The 25,392-nt window shown below is 41.2% G+C and overlaps 1 protein-coding gene across 3 annotated transcripts in view; it reads left to right on the forward strand.

Annotated features, from left to right (window-relative positions):
* The window catches only part of STK32A (serine/threonine kinase 32A), a 73,820-nt gene that overhangs the window by 28,896 nt on the left and 19,532 nt on the right, over positions 1–25,392 (forward strand). For all 3 annotated transcript variants that reach the window (XM_083600236.1, XM_083600237.1, XM_083600238.1), the window contains exons 5-7: positions 4,318–4,491; positions 18,635–18,672; positions 24,123–24,212. In XM_083600236.1, coding sequence (XP_083456362.1) covers positions 4,318–4,491; positions 18,635–18,672; positions 24,123–24,212 — 302 coding nt within the window. The remainder of the gene's footprint in view (positions 1–4,317; positions 4,492–18,634; positions 18,673–24,122; positions 24,213–25,392) is intronic.

Here is a 25,392-nt window from a genome sequence, read left to right on the forward strand (position 1 = left end):
CCAAATAGCCTCAAATGCAAGGAGGTTAATAGTGATTTTGAGTGCATCTGCATATATCACCCTAAGTTTTTAATTCCTTCTCAAACACAACAGTTCTTGGAGAAAAGCCCAGCTTGCAGCCTGTGCAGTCTTAAGTCTGTTGGCAGAGTTATTTAGGTTTATATAGGGATTTCCAGTAGCTTAGGGTCAGGGGAGACTCTCAGGCCAGAGGGTACATTGTTAAAACTTAGCTCAAGTTGATTCTTCCCTTGTTCTGACCGTAGAACGTAGTCTTAACTGTGTATCCTCCAGCTGGGTCTATGTTACATGCCCTGAATGTGGATCAATTTGTAGCAGATGTTGCTAGTACTCCTGTGGAATAAGAATGGGAAGACAGTGGTAAAAGCTTGGGAGATGTGCTGTCTTCATAGGAAGAATTGATGCGAATGAATGAATATCTCACTTCACATTTTCAGGAAATGGTTCAGTCCAATGGTGCAGGGTCCTGGTACACATTTCTTGTCTAATGAGCAAGCTTTTCACAAGGATGGTGATTTTGGGGAGGGTGTGCTTTCAAACAAGCAGGGTGCCCCACATCACTTCTGAGGTGTTAGAATCATGTGAGAAGTTTGTACTCTGTCAAAAATGTTCTGCTCAGGCTCCAGTTTCCTATATAAGTCACTAGCTGGGATCCTTTTCTCTGCATTCAGTGCTACCCCAAGACAATGATGCCCTCTGGCTACAAGGGTAAACACTTGAAAAAAGTCTTGCTGCACCATTCAGGCGCTGATTCCTTCCTTCCCAGACTCACACACATAGACAGCGCCTGAAGCCGGTTGTTTCATGCTGCTGCGTGGTAGTGCCCGCACTGTCTGCATTGGCAGACTGGCTGAAAAAGAATGATTCAGCAACACATGTGCAGAATACATTAACTGGGAGATGTAAGCTGCCAAGGGTGTGGCTGCCCCTTTAACAAGCACCATCAAAAGTGATTACATTGATGATTTGTTATAAGTCCACTTGCACTGAGACCTGCAGGAGCCCCAGTGTTATATTATTCCCTGTGTGTTCTACTCCTTGCAGGAGTGTGTTCAGAATAATAATCGTAGGTTTTCTCAGGATAGGTTTCCTAAGTGAAAACTTTGTTTTAACAAATATAGATTTACTGAAACTAGTGGCTGAAGGTTAACTGCAACAGTCAGCAAATATTTTATCACAGGGGGTTTCTCTAACAAGCTACATCTTACAAAATAAAGGCAAAATTGAGTTTTTGTCTTTGAACCTAAGTTGTACTTGTAGATCCATGATTGTGGGCTTTAAGATTATTGGTGTAATTTCACTTGGGGAAACTCTTACATTTCATCTCTCAGCTATTTTAACTCCAGCCAAAGTCTGATTTTCAACATCGTCTTGGACCAGTTTCCGTGTTACATATGAGAGAATGTATGACCCACCTGATTGACTGAACTTCTTGAACTAAGGGCAATACCAGCTGGTAGTTTTCACCTAGCTTGGCACTGTATTGTATTTAATATCTATCTATTCATTCATTCATTCATTCATTCATTCAATAAATATATCTCTTTGGAGAAGAGCCACTCATAGTGGTTTACAAAAGATTATGACAACAAGCAGCAATGATACAACAAGCAGCAATGATACAAAAAGTTGCAATAAAATGGATACAATAAAAATAGAGTATAATATAATAGATAATTTTTTTTCTCCTCTTTCTCCTCCTCCTCCTTCTCCTTCTTCCCAGATGGCAGATTCCTTGTCTTCTGGCTTGACATAATAATAATAATTGACACTGTATCTGGTGTTGCTGTCCTTACCATTGTTCTTTATATCCTGTGTTTAGGGATACAAATCCTTTCAGGGTAACTTATGCATACAACCACCAGGAATACACAAAGAAATGCAAAGAAGAGTAATTATCCCACCCCCCCCCACCCGCTTACCATCATACTCACTAGGGAAGGTCCTCCACATCAGACTGTACAGTTCTGTCAGCCCTGCAACATGGACTGAAATTCCCCCATCTTGGCCAGCTTCTGGAGATGGGAACAGTTGAAGCAGTCCACCCAATCTTCAACATTAAAGCCATATAAACCTGTCATTCCGTGAGAAATTCTGAAGGCTGGTTCTTTCTTTGTGTGATCCTGGTGGACTCAAAAGGGCAACCTGGGGAGAAGCTATTCACTGTGATTATGTACTGGTGAACTGACTGTATTTCTAATGCCAATTTCCTGATCCCCAGCTGCCTTTCAGTCCTGCATATAGGAAAAAGAATTGTTTTAGAGCTGTTTGCTCTCTTTCTTTCTCTCTTTCTGTTTTAAACACAGTCCACCTGCACCTCTAGCATGATGGAGAAATCTGTAGAGAACATTACAACCAAGTAACGGCTCAATAGATTGATTTATTTCATCCCTCTCTGTTGAGTAGGATTTTTAAGTCACTCTGGAAATCTCATTTGACTGAAACTTAGAGAGCTGTAAAACAGCAACACTCCTTGTATACAGATATGTGTTAATATAGCTGCTTGAATGATTGCCATAGATTTCACATTTAAAGGAAACCTAATCAGTAGCTGTGTCCACACATTGCAGCTCAGCATACAGTACCTGGTAGTAAGGAAATTTCTTCAGGATCTGTCCCCAAATCACAATGGTTAGGGGTGATGACAAAACATTTATGAAGAAAATCATCATAGCTATTTGCAAATGCATTTTCAAAATATAGAAGTGCAATTTCCTAAGCTTCTATGGGTTATTCTTGCTCAATCTAAAAGAAGCTGCCTCATACTATATGGCTGCTGGTCCATCTGTTGTTGTTTAGTCGTTTAGTTGTGTCCGACTCTTCGTGACCCCATGGACCAGAGCACGCCAGGCACTTCTGTCTTCCACTGCCTCCCGAAGTTTGGTCAAACTCATGCTGGTAGCTTCAAAGACACTATCCAACCATCTCGTCCTCTGTCATCCCCTTCTCCTTGTGCCCTCCATCTTTCCCAACATCAGGGTCTTTTCCAGGGAGTCTTCTCTTCTCATGAGGTGGCCAAAGTATTGGAGCCTCAGCATCTAGTTCAGTCTTATGTACACTGACTGGCAACAGTCCTCCAGGATTTCAGAGGAGACTTTTCCCAGCCCTATCTGGATATTGAATCTGGGACCTTCTGTATGCACACTATAACCCCTAGCACTCAGCTATGGGCCTGCCCCAAAAGAGCAGATATGGGAACAAGATCTTTAGGTGGGTCTGGACACTCTTGCTTTTTGCGAAGGGGTTGTCTTTAGTGTTCCTGCATCATCTAGACTGTCAAAGACATGCATGGTTGTCTTCTGTGCTGCTTGCTTATATTCATGCATCTTTCTTTGTCCATTGACTTAGAGATGATGTGATTTTACCTTGTATTTAATTATGCTGGCACCTCAGGGAATCTTTTGGCACAAAAGCAGCTAATTTTCCTCTCTGTATTCAAGAACATTGACTGCTCCAAGTCTAAAACGTATTGATTTCTTGAGCCCACATTTAACTCGCTGTTATTTAAATGAAGTCAAGCAGAAAGGTCTTGTGAGGGAAATTTCGAAGGCGATATGAAAATGTTGGGGGTGGAGGCTTAATTTGTGCCGGGGCTCAGCCCTGCCATTTATTGGCAGTGCCAGGACATAACTTTTGAATACATTGACTAGGAATAGATGGAGGTCCCCTTGAGCAGGTGTCAAGTGCATTTCCTTTGTAACCCCAGGGAGCCTCCACACATTAGGGGTTAAGGGAAGGAGGAATTCAGAACTAGAGAGTGGTGTTTCTAGACAGCCTTGAGCCCTTGTAACTAGAGGTTAGAGTTCTAGCTAGAAGGCATTGAATAAAGGGCTTGGGAGTGCCTTCTCTTTTTGTTTGCTACCAGTTGTGTGTCTCTCTGCTACTTTCCTTGTTTCCCACTTCTTGTCCAACACAGTTGCTGTTTCAATTTTCATACTTTTGTTTGTATTTCATGTGTCCTTGAATAAGCCTTATTGTTGGACTCCTCCCCACAGACACACACACACACACACACACAAGAAAAGGGAGGGGGGTTCCATGTCTAGAAGAATTATGGAAATGAAACTTTGGCCACATGTCCTGTTAATAGTCCAACATACCCAGAATAGCTTAAACCTTAAGATATTTTGCTGTGCAAGCACGACACTACTAACCCCAGTTCTTGACTTAGGATTTGCTGTGTTTTGCACAAAGAGGAAGTCTGACTCCAGGCAGAGTCATAGATCTCATCATACATGCTTCTAATTCTACTGCACTAATCAAGCTATATGTCCTTTGTATTCTGGCATCTTGTTCCAGGTATTCATTCCAGGATGAGGAAGACATGTTTATGGTGGTTGATCTGCTTCTTGGAGGAGACTTGCGTTACCACCTGCAGCAAAATGTCCGCTTCCAAGAGAGCACTGTGAAGCTGTTCATCTGTGAACTAGCACTGGCACTGGACTATCTCCAGAGCAGGAACATCATCCACAGGTGAGCTACGCACTATAGAGATACATTGATACTGTTACCAGTCATACCATCATGAGACACCATTAATCCTGCCACGTATCTGTAGTCAGTGCTTTTTTCCTCCTAGAAAAATAGGTGCTGGTACTCACCATGAGGTTGTTTCATAAATGCCACACTTTTTAACCCAAAAAGAGGTGGTGGTACTGCATATCCTTGAGTACCCCCTGAAAAAAGCACTGTCTGTAGTGTCAATGAATGACAGCACTTTCTGTATGCTTACCTTTGTGGGTCGACAAACACTTGGAATATTGGGATGAAAGCACATGTGGTTATTTCAGTTACCAATGAGTATTAGTATTATATTCCACCCTGAAATAATCAACAAAACAAATAATGTCTTTGTTCCTCCTGTAGAAATAAAGGGATTCCTCAAGGTGTTTGGGGAACGCTCTAAATAAATAATTTAATTTAACATTTGTGAATTCTTCAATAGATGTTGGAAGGAATAATAGCATAAATATCGAGCTTGCACTTGTTTTAGAAAAGTTCTACAAAAGGCTTCTGATGCACTGATTGAGATATATATAGATATATGTATAAAACATAATATAACATATATAATATAACATGTTATATACAAAACATTCACACACATTTGTTTCAGTCCACTAACTCAGCCATATAGCTGCTACAGTCAAACCTTGGTTACTGAACACCTCTGTTATGGTACGTTTCAGCTTCCAAACACCTAAAACCTGGAAGTAAATGCTCCGATTTTCGAACATTTTTTGGAACCCGAACGTCCGATGCAGCTTCTGCTTGAGTGCAAGAAGCTCTTGCAACCAATCAGAAGCTGCACCTCGGTTGTTGAACGTTTCGGATGTCAAACAGTCTTCCGGAACGGATAACGTTTGACTGTATTTGGTTCAGATGAATCATCCATATAGCAAACCCATAGAAGGTTAGTTGGGATCGGACATTTGCCCACAGATTGTTTTAATCCATAACAATAGTTTCAAAAATTTAATTTTGATAGCATACTTTATTTTGAGTGTTGTGAAATTTGAATGAGCATTTCTTATGAGCTGGTGACAGCCATCACTATCTACTAACCAATCCATGCACTCATAAAGAACTTTGATTCCCCCCTGCCCTTGAAAGAGGAAGCAGCCTTTTCATGCTGTGACCTGCATCTATCATCATTTCACTATGTAACTGAGGGGAGAAGTTTAACTATTCAAGAATGATATCCAAAACCTTTGCTGATTGGGCATAGCTAGTTGCATGGTTCTCTGGTTTGTGACCAGTATTGATAGTGCGTTCCTTTGAGAGTCATTAATATATACAAGGTTGCAGTGTGTTATCCCAAGGACAAGTTCAATAGAAACTCTTTAAAGGTTTGAAGTCCAGAGAGGGGGGTGCATCTAACAGAATTCTGTCTTGAGTAAATACTATAGGATTCAGCTCGTAAGTGGATAATTGCATACCATCAAAACGTTATTGGTTTCCACTTCATCTGTTTTTATGCAGAGTGTATGCCATAATGTTGTAGAGCTTGGGAAATAAAAAAAATGCAGGGAGAATGCAGTTTAAGAAGTTATACAAGTGATAAAGTTTGAAGAATAGAAATATGGGTGTACTAAGTATATGTATTATTAACTGCCTATGAAATTACTCAACCAAAACTTCAGGCTCTAGAAACAAATGCAATGCATGCTGTAATCACATGCGAAAAATAGGTTTCAAACTTTTGACCCATAAAACTGTTTTTTTTAATAAATTAAAAATACATAAATTGTATTTTAGAAATGTGAATTGGATTTTATTTATTTATTTGTTTGGTTTTTAAAAGAAATCAGTAATACTAAGTGTCTCCTTATTAATAAATAACCTGACTTACATTGAAATCTAAATTTTAATATACATACGTTCAAGCCCACACTTCTAACATCTCTCTTTGAAGCAGAAGCTTCAAAGCCCACAGATCAAATGACTCTCAGCTACATCAGATTGGAGTAATTCCCAGTTGATGCAAACACACCTTTAGAAATGCAACCAGAGGTGTTATCTGTGTACTTAGCCTCATCTTGCATGATCATCTACTCCTATCTTCCTGGATAGATGCAATTCCTTGGAATGGCATAGAAAGAGTTGTTTGAATGATCCATTTGGTGAGAGTGTTTAGCCTTGCTTTCTCAAGTAGGCAGAGAATTTGAAAGCTTATATGCATTTGGTAAGAGACTTTCAGGTGTTGCCTTTCAAACCTAAATAATATTTATTCAATGGGCATCATACTTCACTGGGAAGAATAGTGATGTTGAAGCTCATTATCCAAAGATTTCTAACTATAAAATAGTGAGTGGAGGTGACTTAGACTACTCCTTTTTGCATGCTTCATTATCAAACTTCTTCCATACCTCTGGACAAGATTGGAGTTGTCTTCCTACGGCTCTTTTGTTTTTCAGGATATTTGCCATTTATGGTTTACTTTCTAAAAATGTACACTTCAACTTCCTTTGTAATATGTTTTAACGTCTGCACTTGGACAAATTCAAATGCCTATTTCATGCTTGCGTAACCAAAGGAGACTTCAAGACAAAACAGTGTGGTAATGAAGGTATAAGGTTCACTTTTTCTGCTCTGCACCTGTTCACACAGACACCAAATAATGAATGAGGATGAATTACACTGGGAGACACAGAGGGAATAAGGCTGTTTTGTACTGGCTTTGAAAAAGCCTGGAAACTGTATTGGGCAAACACCCAAGGATGGATGGTGTTATATAAATCAATTAATAATAATGGGCACCATGATGATGTAGCTAGGAAGGATCCTAATCCAGCTTGTTTTTACATTACTCTTCTTAGCAGGAGGATTACTAGCAACATAATTTTCTGGTCTTAAAGCACACATTGATGAACAAGGCTTCTGGTTGAGCCCCACATCCCTGACCATTCTGGATTTTTTAAAGAGATGAATTTCATACTCTCCTGAGGAGGCAGTTACCATGGATGCAACGTAGGCCTCACTTGATAAGCTGGCTGTTGGTGGTTAGGTGACCAAATGTTGAAAAAGTTATCAGATAATAAAAGTAAGGAGATAAAAGTTGGTGCCAGTTGTATGTTACCTCTTTTTATAATGAGTTACTGAACCATTTGAGCACAAGACTAGTGCCACATAAGCCCAACGTCTATCAAGATAACGTTACTGGGAGTGAGATGTAAAGCTGTTGGTTACTTTGCTAGTATGTTACTCCTCTTACATGATTATCTTTGCAAAGGCAGTTGGGGCATCATCTTGAGATAACGGCAACAAAAGACTCAGGTGAAACCTTCTCTTTTAAAAGAAGGGGAGAGGGAAAGGAGGGGAGTAGTCAAAGGGTGTGTATCTACATGGAGTGTGGAACAGACTGGGCAGAGGGTCGACTCTGTAAGGAGAAGGGGAGAGCAAATACTTACACTACCTACGGCTGATGATCTTCAGTGCCTTCCAATTACCTCCTACCTTTTCGATGCATGCATATTTAGAAAATAGTTAAGGGGGGGGAGTTACAGTTCCTTATTGCTGGATATTTGTTTCTCGGAAGAGGCGTGGAGTTCTGGGGCATGGAGTTGTTTCCGTTCAGGTTTATCTCTTATTTATCCCATCTTATTTGGCTTGAAATAGACTGAAATTAGTTTGCCTGAAGACCCCAGTTTCTCCTCACAAAAAGATACTTCCTCACACAGTGTATAGTTAAACTTTGGAATTCTCTCTGGCAAGAGGCAGTGATGGCCATCAACCTGAATGAGTTTAGAAGAGGATTTGACAAATTCATGGAAGATAATGGCTACTAGCCACAATGGCTATATTCTGTCTCCACTGTCAGAGGTGAGATGCCTCTGAATGCCAGTTGCTGGAAATCACGTTGGGGAGAGTGCTGTTGCACTCAGGTCTTGCTTTTGGACTTCCTGTAGGCATCTGTTTGCCACTGTGCCTGATCCAGGCCATTGGCCTGATCCAGCAAGGCTCCTGTGTTTTTGTGTGCATGTGAATTGCCTCTTGGCAGCTGAGAAAAGATCCTCTACATATGCAAATACACAATACATTTGTGGCATTTTTTGTTTTGTGGAGATAATAATTTTCTTTTATTGGCAGCTGATAACTTAAAATAGATGCTAGAGATATATATTTAACTTCTTTACTGTTTTATAAACCATGTGCTTCATTGACTCAGCTGTATGAAAAAATAACCTGACATATTGCTCTGCTCCAATCTTTCTGTGCCATTGTCCCTATATCCAGAATTTAGATGTCTTCAAATCGATGGTAATCATAACCTGACATCTCTATACAGAAACACTTTAAGTTAACAATAAGCAAAGCCCTATGTTTTTCCCAGACTCAGAGATTATTTGCAAATATGCTGCACAGTGGAGTATGTCATTTTTCTTGTTTCTGTAAATGCTAGTTAGGAACAGATCAGTTTAACAACTAAAGTATAGGTTGGAATGAAAGAACTCATGAACTAAAATACAGCTGCATTCTCATTGAATTAAATTACAAAAAAATGTATGTGGGATTTCTTTGTAAGAAGAACTTTTTGCCATAAATTGCAGCGATAGAGTCCTATTCATCCTAGATTAGATAAGGTTGATCTCTCCCCTTGGTATTTATTATTTATGCTCCATACTGTAGACACACAGGTGTGCTGCTTTCAGCAACACTTTGAGCTTTTACTTTTCATAAAATAAGAACAGGATAATGGTTTGTTTTTTAAAATAATAATAATAATAATAATAATAATAATAATAATAATAATAATATAATCAATCAAGTATCACAAAATAGCAAGCAAGTCAGCTTTCAGGTTCTCAAGAACTTCAGCCTGGATCAAGATAAAAAGCGGGTGGGGAAGCTGGAGAACAATGCTATCAATGGCTACTAGTCATTGATGCCTAAGTACCTTTTAATAATTAAAAAAGAGAATAATATTGACAAATTTTGAAAAGGGCATGGATAAGCTGTATTAGTCATGAAGGCTACATGCTGTCTACAGGATCAGAGACAGCATGCCTCTGAATGCCTTTCACTGGGAAACAATAGCAGCAGAGGTTCATTGCCCTCATCCCCTGCTTGTGGACTTCACATAAGAGGCATCTGACTGGCCAGTGCGGAATACATAATGCTGGACTATATAGGCCTTTGGTCTGATCCAGCAGGCCTCTTCTTGTACAGAACTGATACTGTTGCCGAGGTCTATACCTTATTTTACAAAAAGTGTTTATTAAGTGCTATGGAGACATTATGGTGCTGGAGGAGACTCTTGAGAGTCCCATGGACTGCAAGAAGATCAAACCTATCCATTCTTAAGGAAATCAGCCCTGAGTGCTCACTGGAAGGACAGATTGTGAAGCTGAGGCTCCAGTACTTTGGCCACCTCGTGAGAAGAGAAGACTCCCTGGAAAAGACCCTGATGTTGGGAAAGATTGAGGGCACAAGGAGAAGGGGACGACAGAGGACGAGATGGTTGGACAGTGTTCTCGAAACTACCAGCATGAGTCTGACCAAACTGCGGGAGGCAGTGGAAGACAGGAGTGCCTGGCGTGCTCTGGTCCATAGGGTCACAAAGAGTCAGACACGACTAAACGACTAAACAACAACAACAACAATGGAGACATTATTAGGCTAGGTTAGTTACAACCACAAAATGATTGTAAGAACAATGAAAAATAGTTTTCATTTAAAAAACAATTCCACATATAATACCAATTACAAACAATCAAAAACACTTCTACAGATGAAAACGGTTAAAAATAGTTCAAATACAGATGCAAACTGGGATAGAAATCTTCATTTAAAAATGATAGATATTCATGTGCACAGAATACCCCCGAAGAGCATAGGTCAAATTGTGTTGACTTTCTTTTAAGGATGTCTCCCGCTCTCCTGCTCTGTGGCACCAGGGGACTTGTTTCCCTGTGGTGTGTGGGGCTACTTTCCCCCCTATACTTCATGCCTTTTTGACATGGACTTGCGCAGTTAGCATTTGTGCTCAGTACATATGTTTATTCAAAAGACACCTGCTCCATTGTAACTTGCATCCTATTGCGTGATATCTTAAGGCAGTTTTCTCTGCCTCTGGATGATGGCTGTTTGAATCTGTAAAGACAGATAGAATCATCTCCCCTGCATAGCTTGGAAAAGTGAACAGCAGGATATAATTTCAAAGAGGTAGAAAAACATCAGTAGCTGGCCTCCTATGGTTGTTCTCCATTTTCATATTAACAGCTGAAATGCTTTGTACAATTGCCAGCGCATCTCCCAATAGGCCTTATTCCCAAGATGCAATTTGGGTGTAAGTTAAAAGTTTCCTGTATTAATTCCACAGTGCTATATCCTACAGTATATTGTGTGACCCCTGGGTGAGTATATTGAACATTCTGATTTTTTCCTTCCTTTCTAAGTTGCTGTTTATCAACAGTCTTAAATTTATTAAGAGATGAGTGGTGTGAATTTTCCCAGATTCTTCCCCCCACCCCAAGTAATTTATTTCATTTGAGATGGTTGCTGATGACGAATGGGTTGGGTAATCATTTATTTGTTCCCTTTGAATCCTGGTTTATGATTAAAAAAATAGGAACTTGTTTCAATTACTCCTCAGGATGTGGCTATTAAGATATTATAAACTCTTCTCCCGCACTCCCAAACAATTCTGTAAACAGTGTGTCAACGTGTTGGGAACATTTAGCGACTGAAGCGGTTACTTTGGCCAGAAACATGAATTCTAGTGCACAGTGTAATCCCATTTGTTTCAATCAGCTGTCTTTTTGGAGTCGAGATTGTAGCCTTTAGATGTCTGGCTGAAATGCTGAAATGCAAGAGTTAACAGGACGTGGGAGACTACAAGCCTTCCCGAAACCTTGAGACAGTGTGGAAAACAGGTTATATACATGAGATAAATGTAACATGATGAAACAGTTTTGGCCACCTGGAAGGTTTTGCTAGTCTTATAATTAACGCTATTCCCATACGGGGTGACATTAAATTGATAAAGCAGCACCTTACCTGTAGAATGCAACATCTGTACTTAGAACCCTCAAGAGATGTGCAGACAACTGTTTACTTTGTAGGAACAAAGCTCTGTGGAGACAGCAGCAGTGAGTCAGACCCGTGTTTTTAATATATCAACCATCAGGTGAAGTGGCAAGAAGATCACTAAACAACTTAGACCTGTCTAATAGAGTCTGACTTGCATGGCCACAACACTTGCCATCACATGGGTACAGAAAGCATCAAACCTCCCCTTTTGTCAGTGAAGATGTTTGCATGGTGTTTTCCGTGCTCTCTGTACTGGGTATTAGATTACAAGGCGCTTGACTAATTCCCATGGCAGGTGCTTGGGAAGCAATGTAATTAGCCCATTAAGATCAGGTAATTTCTTGTAAAGTCAATCAAGTGCATAGAGCAGGCATATCAGTTGCCACTTTGCCTCCAGTTCCCCCCTCCCTAGTTTTGGGATATTAGTGTCTCTCCCCCCCCCCATCATAGAGAAGCTAAATTTCAATGACTAGATACTGAAATTCATCAGAAATCCCATGTTTCCTTGGCTATGATTTTTTTGTTTGGAGTGCATTTCTTTGCCTTAAAAAAACCTAGATAAACAAAAAGCATATGTTATAACAACTGAAATATATTTCAGTGCAAGAACTAAATTATATTTTTAAAAATCATGCTATTACTAGCTGCTGCTAGAAAAGAGGTTGCTAAACAACCCATTGGGGAAGTTCATCCTTTAAACGTTGTTAAGAATTGGATGGGTGGAACAGAGTATGCGGTAATAATGGGAAAATTAAAAGAACAATGGAAGAAGGAGAAGGGAAGTAAACAAATGTACTATTTTATTGGTGGGTATTTTATTGTGTAAAATGTATAACTGAAAATCTCAATAAAATAATAATAATAATAATAATAATAATAATAATAATAATAATAATGAATTAGAATGAAAGATTTAACTTTTTTTTTACATAAGCTGTTGATATTCCGTAAAACACAATAAACTGAACTGAATAGATTAAGTTTCTTCGTTTATCTATGCATTCTGAAACAGAAAAGAATTTAAACTGTATTTGCTGGGTTGTTATTTTACTGTTAACACGTTAAAAATTGCACTTAACTCTGCTGGGAAATTTTTGAAAGTTTCCCCAAGGTTACAAATGTGATTCTCTTAACTGTGCTTTGATTTTTACCTTTCGGGAACTCTGCAACGTTTATTTTGTTTTTCTTAAAACAATTTTTTTTTTTTTTTGCTGTGTACCACTGAGGAGATTGTGCTATACCCCAGAGATGGTTCTGTTTCAATCCTAAATTGATTTCTGGGGAAATTTGTTAGTATGTAAAGTCTTCGTACTCCTATGATAGCAATTATGATTGTGCTAAATTTCATTAACTTTTCAATTAGAAACAAAACTCCCACTCAGACTGTATGATTGATTATTTCTGTAGAGCAAAAGACCATAAGAAGAGCCTGCTGGATCAGGCCAGTAACCTGTCTAGTCCAGCAACCTGATTTCACAATGACCTACCAGATGCCTGTAGGAAACCCACCAGCAGGATTCAAGTACAGGACTACTCTCCCCTTCTGTGGTTTCCAGCAACTGATATTCAGAAGCCTTGTTGCCTGCAGCTGTGGCGGCAGAGCATAGCAATTGTGGCTTGATAGCACTCTCCTCCTTGAATTTCTGTAATCCTATCTGAAAGCCATCTAGGCTGGTCGCTATTTCTGTCTCCTGTGGGAGTGAGTTCCATAGTTTAACTGTATGGTGCGTGAAGAAGTACTTTCTTTTCTCTGTCCAGAATCTTGCAGCTATGGAAGTGACACTTTTACCTCACTGCTGTGGTGACACTAGGTCTAATCTCCTTCATTGGACTGATGTGAGGGATAAAATCTCTGCTCACTCCTTTCTAATGAACAGGAATAAGCATGTTTCACTGTGATGCCGGAGCAGGTACTATCCATGTGGGAATGGATTTTACAAGCAGTGAAATGTTTTTCAACAGATAGCACATTGCTCAGAGGAGCAGCTAGCACAGGGATTGCAGCTGTGAATAAGCACCCATCCGTTCAGATCCATCCTTTTCAGAAATGAGGTGCTACACACTATGTGCCCTGACAAATAGGTGCCCACAGCCATCTTACTAAGGCTAGAACCAAGATGATCAAGGGTCTGGAACTACGGTGTTACCTCCATTTACGAACTTAATTCGTTCTAAGGCCCATTCTTAATCCAAAATCATTCTTAACCTGAGGCGCACTTTCGCTAATGGGGTCTCCCGCTGTGCCGCCAGCGCGCAACTTCCACTTGCATCCGGGGGCAATGTTTGCTACGTGGAACACCTACTTCCAGGTTAGCGGAGCTCGTAACCCAAACGAGACTTATCTCATGTCTTGGCCTCATTATCCCCACCTATGCCAGCAGTCTGTGCTGTGAGGTAGGGAACAGGAAATGTTCAGTTGGTGAAATTATGCTGAGACATGGTGTAAGCCGAAATATACAAATCTCAAAGATTGTGGTGAACAGCACTCTGTTCCTCTGGCATCATGTCTGTGACCTCGTGCTGCACCGCCAAACCTCAGCTTGAGGTCAGGGACAATCTCAGCTATGCAGCAGAGCTTTGCTTAGATATAAAATCTGAGCACATCACAAAGTGGCCAAGCAATACTTTCTTGCATCTGGGAAATTATTTTGCCCCCAGCTGTTTCTCCCAATTAAACATTCATGAAAAGTTCCTGGGCTATTCTTCAGAAAAAAAGAAATCACAAATGCATCAGAGATGTCAGGCTCTGGAATCCCTCCCCCCTCCCCCCAGTTCAGTTTTGGAAACTCGTGCAGTCGGAGAAGTGCTTAGTTATGTGAGACTAACTATATAAAAAAACTTGTTGTATTGGGGAAAATATAAATATTAGGGGAAATATGCATTACAGAAATGTGTGCATAAGGCAGAATTGCACACACAAAAATAATATTTGAAAAAAGTTTGCACTAAAATACTGATGAATTTTCATAAAGACTTAAAAGTTTTCTGTAAACTGATGTGGAGAACTGAGTCAAAGACTGGTAAAATGTGAAACTAAAATGGACAGATTTGCCCATCCCTAATAGTAGTGAACATGCTGCAGACTTCTTGTTGTTGGGTTGTTAAGCTTTCTCACATCCTTTCTTTGCTTTTAAATTGCTGTTAGGTTTCTTCTGTGGAAATGGCAGCCTTTTCTAAATTAAGTGATATTAGAAAGAGGTATTGGAGACTTGCATCATATTTCTTTCAGCTGGTGCAGACTTTTGTTTTGGTTGCTGTGGACTAGAATGACAAACTGGTTGTTGCTTATTGCTGCAGGGAACTGTCTGTAAGTAGGACAGAGACAGCCAGCTGTTCCTCGTACGTAGATGCTGCGTGAGTGGCTGTCACTGTTTTTATCAGTAGTTCATGGCAAGACTGACAAATACTTTTTATGTGGCCTGCATGATGTTGCTAATGCAACAGCTACAACAAATGGGTGGGGAATTAACCTCATATAACATGGGCTTGTTCACATGAACTTATGAACATAGCAGCTTATGCAACTGAGTAGTTAGGATAACTTTGCTGCTGAGGTACTATTTAGGAATTTGGGTGATTTTTCCCTCAATAGAAAGTAGCTATGACAACTGCTCTTAAAATGCACTGATTTGGGGTGCAGTGGGGGGTAGCAGCAATGTAATCTTGAATGCATCCACAAATGGGTGGCAGCCTGGGCCAGGGCTGGAACCCCTGGGGTTCTCTCTCCTTGGTCAAATGCTTCTTTCATCAACTCTTTTCATCTGTGAGGAGTCATGTATCATTCAGAAGGCTCCTGTCACACTGTGATTAGACCCCGACTTCATCCCAAAGGGTAATTCCGTCTTTCACAGGGCTCAAGAGAGGTCCTCCTTTCCTCCTACCCAAAGTCCGACAAGGGGAAGGAATGGCACACTGGATGTGTGCGGGGCCATCAGGATCTCCCGCACATGCACAGAGGCCCATCAGAGGCCAGGATGTGTTCCCTCCCATCCAGAGCCAAGGGGCACAAGGCCTCCCCTTGTGTAGCTCTGTTCTGGCCACGGCAGCGGCAGTATTCAGTCGCTCCTGATCTAGCAAAGCTACCCACCATTAGAGGAGGGTTCATGTTCCAGGGTCGGCTCCTCCTTCCCAAGAGCCACAGCCAGACGCATAAGTGCTGCTCTTGGAAATGGAAAGATCGGGCAACTCTCCAGGAGTTACAACCATTTTAGCTGTAAACTCAATGCTTTTATGCAGAATTTCACAAGCTTCCCACAAGACACCAGGTGTACTGGGAATCTATTGTTACACTGGCAGGGAAGCCTACAGAAATTATTAAAAGGGAAATACAAAAAGAACCCAAAAGCTATTAAATTGCAGGGTTGACTGGCAGTAAGGGAGGCACCCATCTTGGCTGGGAGTCCTGGAAGGCCTTTCCCCACCTGGCCGGGAAGGGCAGAGCCTGGACTGACTCCAGCTGCAAAAGCAGAGGTTGCTGAACAGACTCTTGGGCTAGGGAGCTACTGTTGGTTTTTTGTATCTTTGTTTTAGATCCTGTTATGATTTATGTGGAAATTGTTCAGTGTGGTTATATTTTTTTAATGTTTTGCTTCCTGTTTATGACTACTTTTGTTGTAGTTATGTGGGGGGTTTTCATGTTGCAAGTCACCTTGAGTGTGGTTTGAACTGTGGAACGGTGGCATACAAATAAAATGATGTCTGTATGTCTATGTCCCCAGCTTCATTGGCAGGTGGGATCAGGATCTGCTTCACCAGGGGGTATGTGGGGGGTCCTATGTGGGGCATCATTGGGAATCACAATCCATCTCATTAGCAGCACCGCTGCCTTGGCAGCACTTGGGACCTGAGCTCCTCTGGGTGGCCATTTGACCTTCCACCTTCATGACTATTACAAGCTAGATAAAGGTAAAGGTACCCCTGACCGTTAGGTCCAGTTGTGGACGACTCTGGGGTTGCGCTCTCATCTCGCTCTATAGGCCAAGGGAGCCGGCGTTTTTCCGCAGACAGCTTCCAGGTCATGTGGCCAGCATGACTAAACTGCTTCTAGCAAAACCAGAGCAGCGCACAGAAACGCCGTTTACCTTCCCAGTGGAGTGGTACCTATTTATCCAGTTGCATTTGACGTGCTTTTGAACTGCTAGGTGGGCAGGAGCTGGGACCAAGCAACGGGAGCTCCCCCCGTCGCAGGGATTTGAACTGCCGACCTTCTGATCGGCAAGCCCTAGGCTCTGTGGTTTAGACCACAGTGCCACCCGCATCCCTTACAAGCTAGATAAACTCTTAAAAAAAAAGTTACTTCTTGCCAGTGGTGAGATGGGTAGGGACAACCCACCTAGGATCATATTTCTCCCTACAGATAAGGAACTTATCACGGTGAGTACCAACATTCGCATTTAAAAGAAGATGTAGAAGTCACATCCAGAACGTAGATTATGTTGCCATGGAGGTGGCCTAGACGGAAGTATGTGAATCGATAAGTTCAAAAAGAACACTGAACTTTTTTTGCCATTACAGTCTTCCTGCAATTGCGGCTTACATGATAGAAGCTTTTGTTCATTGTTGTAAAAGTGCTTTCAATGGACTAAGCATGTCCTAAATGTCTTGCCAAGGGTACTTTGCTTTTGGGGAAAAGAGCCTGATGCATTAAGGAAAGCAGCTGAAAAGTCAAAGCCAATAGAAGTTGTGTTTCCCACTGTGTTTGTTCCAAGCGAAAAATCAGTGAAATTGGGTTCCATATCCTGATGGAGCTCTCTGTCTGCCTATCTGGGTCATACTTCTAAAACACTGAAAGGGAAAGGATATTTAAAAAATGCAAAATTGAAAAGGAAAAGGTGCTCTAGTGTTTACAGTAATCTATAATATATAGAGTGTCTTGGAGTTTATACTCGGGATTACATTAGTTATCCCAGAAGACAATCAGGATGTTCAAGGGAAATGGCAAACCTTAGGTTTAGACAGTAATGTTGGGGGAGAAGGAGTGTGTTGTGATTATTATGCATGAATTTCATTTGGAATGGTAATACCCAGTTCCTGTTGCCATTTTTTTCGGATTGTCTTCAGATTGTAAGACTCCGTAGAGCAGATTTTGAGGGTGTGTAAGGAGAGGAAGGAGAAGTCCTGTTCCATTGGGGAACTGCATGGGCACATTGGATTCAACCAATAATGTTCAATAATGTTACACCAATATATTCTATTTTAACACTTTGCAAATCCTATTAACCATGGGAGGAATTCATTGTTGTACGAAGGTAAATATTCTTTCAGCGCAAGCATTTCAGTTCAACAGAACATTCTCCTCTTTCCTCCTCCTGCACACCGTTCTATGGGTTCTTCCAACTCCCCCAGTGCTATATTTGAGAGACATGGGAGAAGCCTTGTTGCACTAGCAGACATCCTTGTGCATGCTTCTGCTAACAGGACTAATAAATCAATGGCCTAATATGTTTACTGGGCACTTTGGCATTTCAACCACAAAGTGGGGGAGACAACTGCAAGCAGTTCTATTGGGGGTGGTGGGGGTGGTGGGGAGAATTCAAACATGGTCAGTAGTATAATATCTTTATAAGGACTATTTTAAAAAGTAGTGCAATCACTTTCAAGTGTCACAGAACTCTTCATCAGGCTTCACACAAAGAAATAAGGGGAAAGGAACAAGAAGGGGGAAATAATGTTGCTCAGTAGAGGGCATGGCCAGAAGCACTTTCTGCAATGCATTACAGCTGTTGAGGAAGTTGATGGGCAATTAAAAAGTTATTTGTAGACAAATTAAGTTGATTGTGCCCTGAGTGAAAGATCAGAAGTTGTCCCTGTATTACTAAATGGAACATATGGGCTCCAGACAGTTTTTTGTTCATTTTACAGAGTTTTAACTGCAGGTATGATTACAATCAGTGGGTGGCATGTAACAGAAGGACTTGAGGATCATTCTATAGATTGCTAAGAGTGATTTGGGTATCCTTCAGTTTTTACGAGGAACGTGATCATGCTGCAGTAAGTCCCCCCCCCCCCCGGCCCCGATGTAATACTAACTACTACTGGAACCTTCTCTCTCTCTTTCTCTCTCTCTCTCCATCTTTTATTTTAGGGACATAAAGCCTGATAACATCTTGCTGGATGAACAGGGTAAGAGCCAATTGTTTCTTACTATAATAGTATCCTCATGCATGCAAACCTGTAGCAAAATACTGTCTCCTAGGTGAGCACTGCAGGCTTTAGGAAGCCACCATGTCATTGTGAGATGGAAAGCAGGCTGAGGCAATAAATAAATAAATTTTACCTTAGCTCTGCGCTTCTGTTGAATTAAGGCATGAATGACAACAGCAGGCCAGGTTAACTATAGGTGTTCTTCATCTGCACCTTGTGACCCAGCTTTTAACTAGAATGATGGCCTCGTTCAGAGGTTCCTCTTGCATGCTATACCATTCTTCTTTCATGTGCCAGGAGAGGAGTTTGAAAACATCCACTTTTAGTTTTGAATGAACCACAGTTTACCATCATGTCTGAACATGGGGAAACTATCTCACAAAGGTTAGATCAAAGTTGCCGGGATCAATTGGTGGTTTCAGGATCTGGTTTGTTATTCATAGTAGGAACCAATCACACCAATTTCTGAGTGAGAAACTATGATTTACTCAAAACCAAAAGTGGAACCTTTTTATTCCAGTTTTTCCTTGTGTGTGATGGATTCAAGCAGGGGCCAAAGCTCAGTGGTTGAATATATGCTTTGCATTCTAAAGGGGTGGGATTCAATTCCTCATATCCCCAACTAAATGGATCGTGTAGCAGGTGATGGGAAAGGCCTGTATTCGAGGTTTTAGAGAGCTGCAGCCAGTCAGAATAGGCAATACTAACTGGACAAATAATCTGGCCCATTGTGTCACCTTCCTGTCTTTCTAGGGAAGGGGAACAGGGACTCAGTGAACACAAAGCTCACTGTGGCGTGGAGTCATAAATTTATTTATTTATTGACAGCATTGATATGCTTGCCCATACATAACCAAGTTTCTCTGGCTTAGCACTATGTCTGAACCAGGCTGATAAATTTATCACGAACAACAATCATGTTTCCCTCCGTAGAATAAGGTTTTAATTTTGGATGCTTTTGAAGGAGAACCTGCTGTGGCTCAGTGTTTCAGACGCACCGCAGTGCAACAACATAGCTGTGCAATCAGAGATAACGGGAAATGTGTTTGGAGAGTACTATAGGTGCATTTGGGATGCTGAGCTGCAGAGCATTTCCTCCTTGCTTGCTCTTTTCCCCCCACAGGAATGTGCAAAAGTTTTATGCAGCCTGTTTGAAGGCAAGTTTCCTTTTTAAACACTCCCACCTTATGCAGGTTCAATGCGGTTTCGTTCCAGTATGCATGAGATCACTGGGTCATGGATGCATTTTTCACATGAAAACCATTTATGCCAGGGGTAGGGAACCTGGAGTCCTTCAAAGGTTGTTGAATTCAAACTCATATGCACTATAGATATCATGGCCAGGGATGATGGCAGTTGGAGCCCAGCAACATCCATGGTTTAGGTGCTTCTGAAGAGGTTCCTCAAGAGCATCTTCCTTGTCATGCTGCTCTCATACCATTTAAATACAGAGTAAATTCCCTGCTTTGCCTCCAGTAGGTGTGGATATTGTGTGAGCTATTCTCTGCTGTTTCCCAGAATAGTCCATTCTGTGGTAGACTGAGGCACTCTGAGAAGGCGAGGAACGGGCAATGTTCTGATAACTTTACATTAAGAAACAATTCAAGAGGAGGAACTCACACTTCCATTGATGTTAATATGTGTCTAAATGCTATAATTTTTGGAGAATGGACAGATATTACAGTCATAGGCTTGGGCTCAAGGAAGACACTTGAAAAGAACTGCTTCAGAGGCTTTTCAATTTTTGATGCATTTGGGACAGCATCAGAATTCTATTTGGAATTGTCTTTTCTCTACGTGCCCTTGAAATCCATGCCCTTCTGACTGTTTCCTCTTTGCAATTTCTCTGTGTGTTTCTCCAACCATGGCAGGAGAGTTGTGTGGTTCCACTCATGCGTGCAAAGAGCCTCTTACCTATAGTTCAATTTTGTTCTTGGTTTTCCCCTCAGCCATTGTTTTAGCAGCATCTCTATCTATATTTAGACTGCTAAGATTGTGCTTATTTTCCAGTGACTTGCTCTTTCCTTGGGAATGGTCGTTCAAACTCAAGCTCAATCTGTTGCACCTTTGCTACATTTATGCCAAACTGTGGGTGCTTCCAGACTGTCTCTGTTTTTGGGTGGGATTCAGTTACCCCCTGGCAAATTCAGGTTGCATAATTAAGGCTGATTTGGAGCTCTTGTGAAACAAGCCCACTTCTCCAAAATACTGGATTTTTTTGCAACAAGGAAGGTGATGGGAAAACACACTGGAAAGTGTGAAATGACACTTCCTTTGATGCAGCATCGTCTAAACTCCCCACAAATAAATAGGAATGGATGCTCCATTTTTTTATATATCATCTAATGTCCCTGCAAGCAAATCAGGCTGAATGTTCATTAAGCAGGTTGTGTGAAAGCACCCTGTGAGAGAAAGAGGTTATGTTAAGGCAGACTTCAGTGGGCAAGATCAGCTGGGCAGAGCCAGGGGTTTTTTTGGGTAGAAAAAAAGGTGTCAGTACTCACCACAAAGTTGTTACAGTAAGTTGTTAACATTTTGGGGGAAGGTTCTGGCACTGCATACTCTTGAGTACCCCCAGAAAAAAAGGACTGGGCAGGGGGAGTTCATAGCTTTTCCTTTCACTTGGTGGGGGGGGGGATCTTACTTTTGCTTGGTAAACATTTTTTAAAGTCTCATACCATTACACTGAATGTCCACAATTTAATGATTGTTGACATTTACATCTGCATGCTGGTAATCCCAGATAAATTTCGTTACTATCTAAATATACATATATTTTAGTCCAGGTGTTAACTGTGCTTCACTGATGAAATATCTCTTAAGTTTTTCACCATTAATAATAATAATAATAATAATAATATCTTTATTGTCATTGCCCCCTCTCAGGGACAACGAAATTACTTGACTGCTCCATAAAAACACTAATTAAAACAATACAGTATAGTACATCAAGGAAGATTAGATGACTTTCAAAGTCCAGGCTTCCCATTCAGGGCCGAGATCGCTCTGGAAAAGAAGCTGTTCTTAAGACGGCTCGTTCTTGTCTTCATCGTCCTGTATCTCCGTCCCGACGGCAGGAGCTCGAAGAGACAGTGACCAGGATGCGATGGATCTTTTACTATGTCCAGTGCCTTCCTATGGCACCTTGTGGCATAAATCTGCTCTAAGGTGGAAAGTGGGCAGCCAACAATGCTCTCTGCTGCCTTAACAACTCTGCCCAACCCCATCCTGTCCTGGGTAGTACAGCTTCCGTACCACACACATAAGCCATAAGTGAGCACGCTCTCAATGGCACAGTGATAGAAGGCAAGCAGCAGTTTCTGCGGAAGATGGTTTTTCCTTAGAATTCTCAAAAAGTACAGTCTCTGCTGCGCCTTCTTCACAAGCCCCCTTGTGTTGACACTCCAGGACAGATCCTCTTGTAATTCAATGCCCAAAAATCTGAACGTTGTTACCCTCTCCACACAGACCCCATCAATCAAAAGTGGCTGGATATTGCTCTTCTGTCTCCTGAAGTCCACCACAAGCTCCTTTGTCTTCCTTGTATTTATGAGCAAGTTGTTAGCTCTGCACCACTCTGTCAGCCGCTCCACCTCATCTCTATAGTCCGTTTCACCCTCCCTTTCAGGGATGAGCCCAATCACGGTTGTGTCATCTGCAAATTTGACAACCCTATTACTAGGGTGAGCAACGACACAATCGTACGTGTAGAGAATATAAAGGAGTGGACTGAGTACGCATCCCTGTGGTGTTCCTATGTTAGTCCATTAACAAAATTAGTCAGAGATTGTCAGCATTTGCAGATGAATATCATGTTTTCAAACATTTCTTTAACATGCACAACACCTTGCGTTTCTTCATTCTGTTTTGGTAGTTTAATGTTAACTACATTTTTATTTAGGTTTTTTAAAAGTTTTTTTAATCAACTCTAGAGTCTAAAACCAAATTGGATGCACAATTATTTATGGTGCTGCTCAGAAAATTACATTCACATTTTATGTGTGGTAGTAACTACACCAAGCTTCTTCTCAAAATACTAAAAGTTAAGATATTTCTGTGTGAGGTGCTTCCCATAACATGCTTTTTTAATAGTTCAGTTTTACAGTTTTACAGTTTACTATTCCAATTACTTCTGCTTTTTTAGAAACTTTGGGTTGTATTTCAAGAATTAACTTCTGACAAACAAGACAGCCAAAATGCCATCTCCCTGCTTCTTTCCCAAAGAATATCAAAGGTTGAATAAAAATAATGGCATCTATAATTCATTATTTTATTAATGCAATTTCCCGCAGGGAAAGGAGAGCAATAGAGAGGAAATGAAAAGTGATGCAAGGATGGAATATCGCCTTGGCCTTTCACTGCCTCCTCTCTTAAGAGATCTCTGAGGAGTCATTTTGGGCTTGCCTTTTCTTTTCTCTTTTTCACTCTACAGCCACAAGGAAGGGGGCACCATGATTCTCTAAGATTGTTCAGGCTATGCATGTGCTGCTTGCCAAATCAGTTGCTGGGGAGGGGGGCACATGTCAGATGTACTCTGGCGTCATAATTCATGGTTTTCTCATACTGCAGGTGACAATAGCCCTTAAAGCATTCTCCTCGTCTGCTGAGATTATGCTTCAAATGTAGCCTTTCTTAACCTTGGGTCCCCAGATGTTGTTGGACTACAACTCACATCATCCCTGAACTGGTTCCTGCCAGCTGGGGGTGATGGGAGTTGTAGTCCAACAACATCCGAGGACCCAAGGTTGAGAAAGACCGTTCTAATGCAAAAAAAGGCATCAGCAGCACCAAGTGGGTACATTTGCTCACCCAAAAAACTTCATTGCAGCACCGTGGCTGGTAGAGGACCATACCAGAGTGTGCTGTCCAACCATCTTTGAGCAGTTTGCAGTATAGCCACTAGAGGTACTGAAGTATGCTTGAGGTGATCATGGGAAACATTCCCCTGGAGGAATCACTACTTCTACTGCCACAGTTTATTTATAAATCCCATTTTCACTCTTCCGTTGAGCAAACAGAGTACTCATTTGCTTCAGCTGGGGCGAGATTTTGGCTTTGATTTCTGATCAGCAGTGCCACGGGCGTGGGCCTCTGAGCCTAGGGATTTACTGTGTTGCTTTTATTATAGCACCTTGCCAGCTCAACAGCCAGAGTACTTTTTATATTTCCTCCCTGGCTGTTCAGTAAGGGAGTTGATGGGTGTTGGCTTGTGCAATCCCATTGCACTTTCCTGCCTTGGGGCCTCGGTGTTTAATAGGAAAAGATGCAGGGAAGAGAGCAAATTCAAAGGACATAGTGCAAATGATTGATACTCTTTGCTGCCTGTTTCCTCATAATTATATATAGTAAAATGAATAGCCATGCCAGAATGGAATGTTATGAGGTGTGAGATGCTCATGTAAAAAATGGTTTCTTTACCTCTCTCTTAGGACATGTGCATATCACAGACTTCAATATTGCCACCGTGATAACAAAAGACACTCAGGTCACCACTATTGCTGGCACTAAACCATATATGGGTGAGTAGCTAAAAATTAAGGCACAGTTTATTTCTGTTGGTAATACCTCTGTTCTAGGGTTGTGCTCTGAGCATTTTCATTCTAATTCTGTCCAGATATTAAAACAGTTTTGCTTCTTCTTTTTAAGAAGCAAAGGGCCAGCTTAGAAGAGACTCCATCCAGTCTGACACATGGAACCCGCATACTGGTTCCACCTCTTCCAACCCCACCTCATTGCTGCCTGGGTGCCTAAAATCTGAGGAGTGTAGGGCAAAATTGCATGATTGGTTCTTGGATTTTGTGTGTGAGGTGTATGCTGCAGTTGGGTGGGCAGGCCCTATAGAGATGATAAAAGGTGGCCCAGCCCATTGGCTTGACACATGAGACTGGGATAAACCTTTGAAATATAAATGGATATACAGAATATTGATGCATCATCCTTAAATAACTGGCAACACCGCTCCCCTGTTTTTTTGGTTACCAAGAAATATAGTGAACTTATTACATACCCTTTGAGAATTTAACAAGTGCTCACTTCTAGGAATTGTCTGTTTAACTTGGCTGCCTGAGGTAGTGGGGTTAGTGTGTTGGTACCCTCCCTTTGATCACTTATTTCATATGGTTGTATTTTTTTCCATGTTTGTTTTAATTTTGAATGTTTGTTTGCTTATTATTACACTTATATACCACTTTTCCTCCAAAGAGCTGAAGGTGGTCACATGGTTTCCCCTCTTGCCTTCTTTCCCTCACAATGACCTTGCAGGGTAGGTTAGGCTAAGAGACTCTGAGTGGCCCAAAGAACTTTACGGCTGAGTGGGGATTTGAATCCTGGTCTCCCAGGTCCAAGCTTAAGGAGCCACGGTCTTCCACTTAAGGAGGGCACCATTTCTATGGGTCAGACACTGGAGTTAGCATCTCCCCTCCCAGCACTTAAGCAAAAATTAGGCCACTTCCATTTAACAATATTAAATGATGTTTTGATGGCTGTAATGCATGCATCTGCTCAGCAGCTACAAGCATTTTATCTGTGATCAAGGGGGAACAGGAGAGGGACTTTCATGCATATATACTGTATATCTATAGATCGATAGGTATTTGTGCATTTGCAACCCAACTGCGTCAAACAGTCAGCCAAAGTGTGACCTGGAAATTGTGATTCATAAGTGTAAAAACTTGTACAGAACCAGAGAACGTAAGCATG

Source organism: Podarcis filfolensis (assembly GCF_964270895.1).
Source record: "Podarcis filfolensis genome assembly, chromosome: 2".
Taxonomy (NCBI): domain Eukaryota; kingdom Metazoa; phylum Chordata; class Lepidosauria; order Squamata; family Lacertidae; genus Podarcis; species Podarcis filfolensis.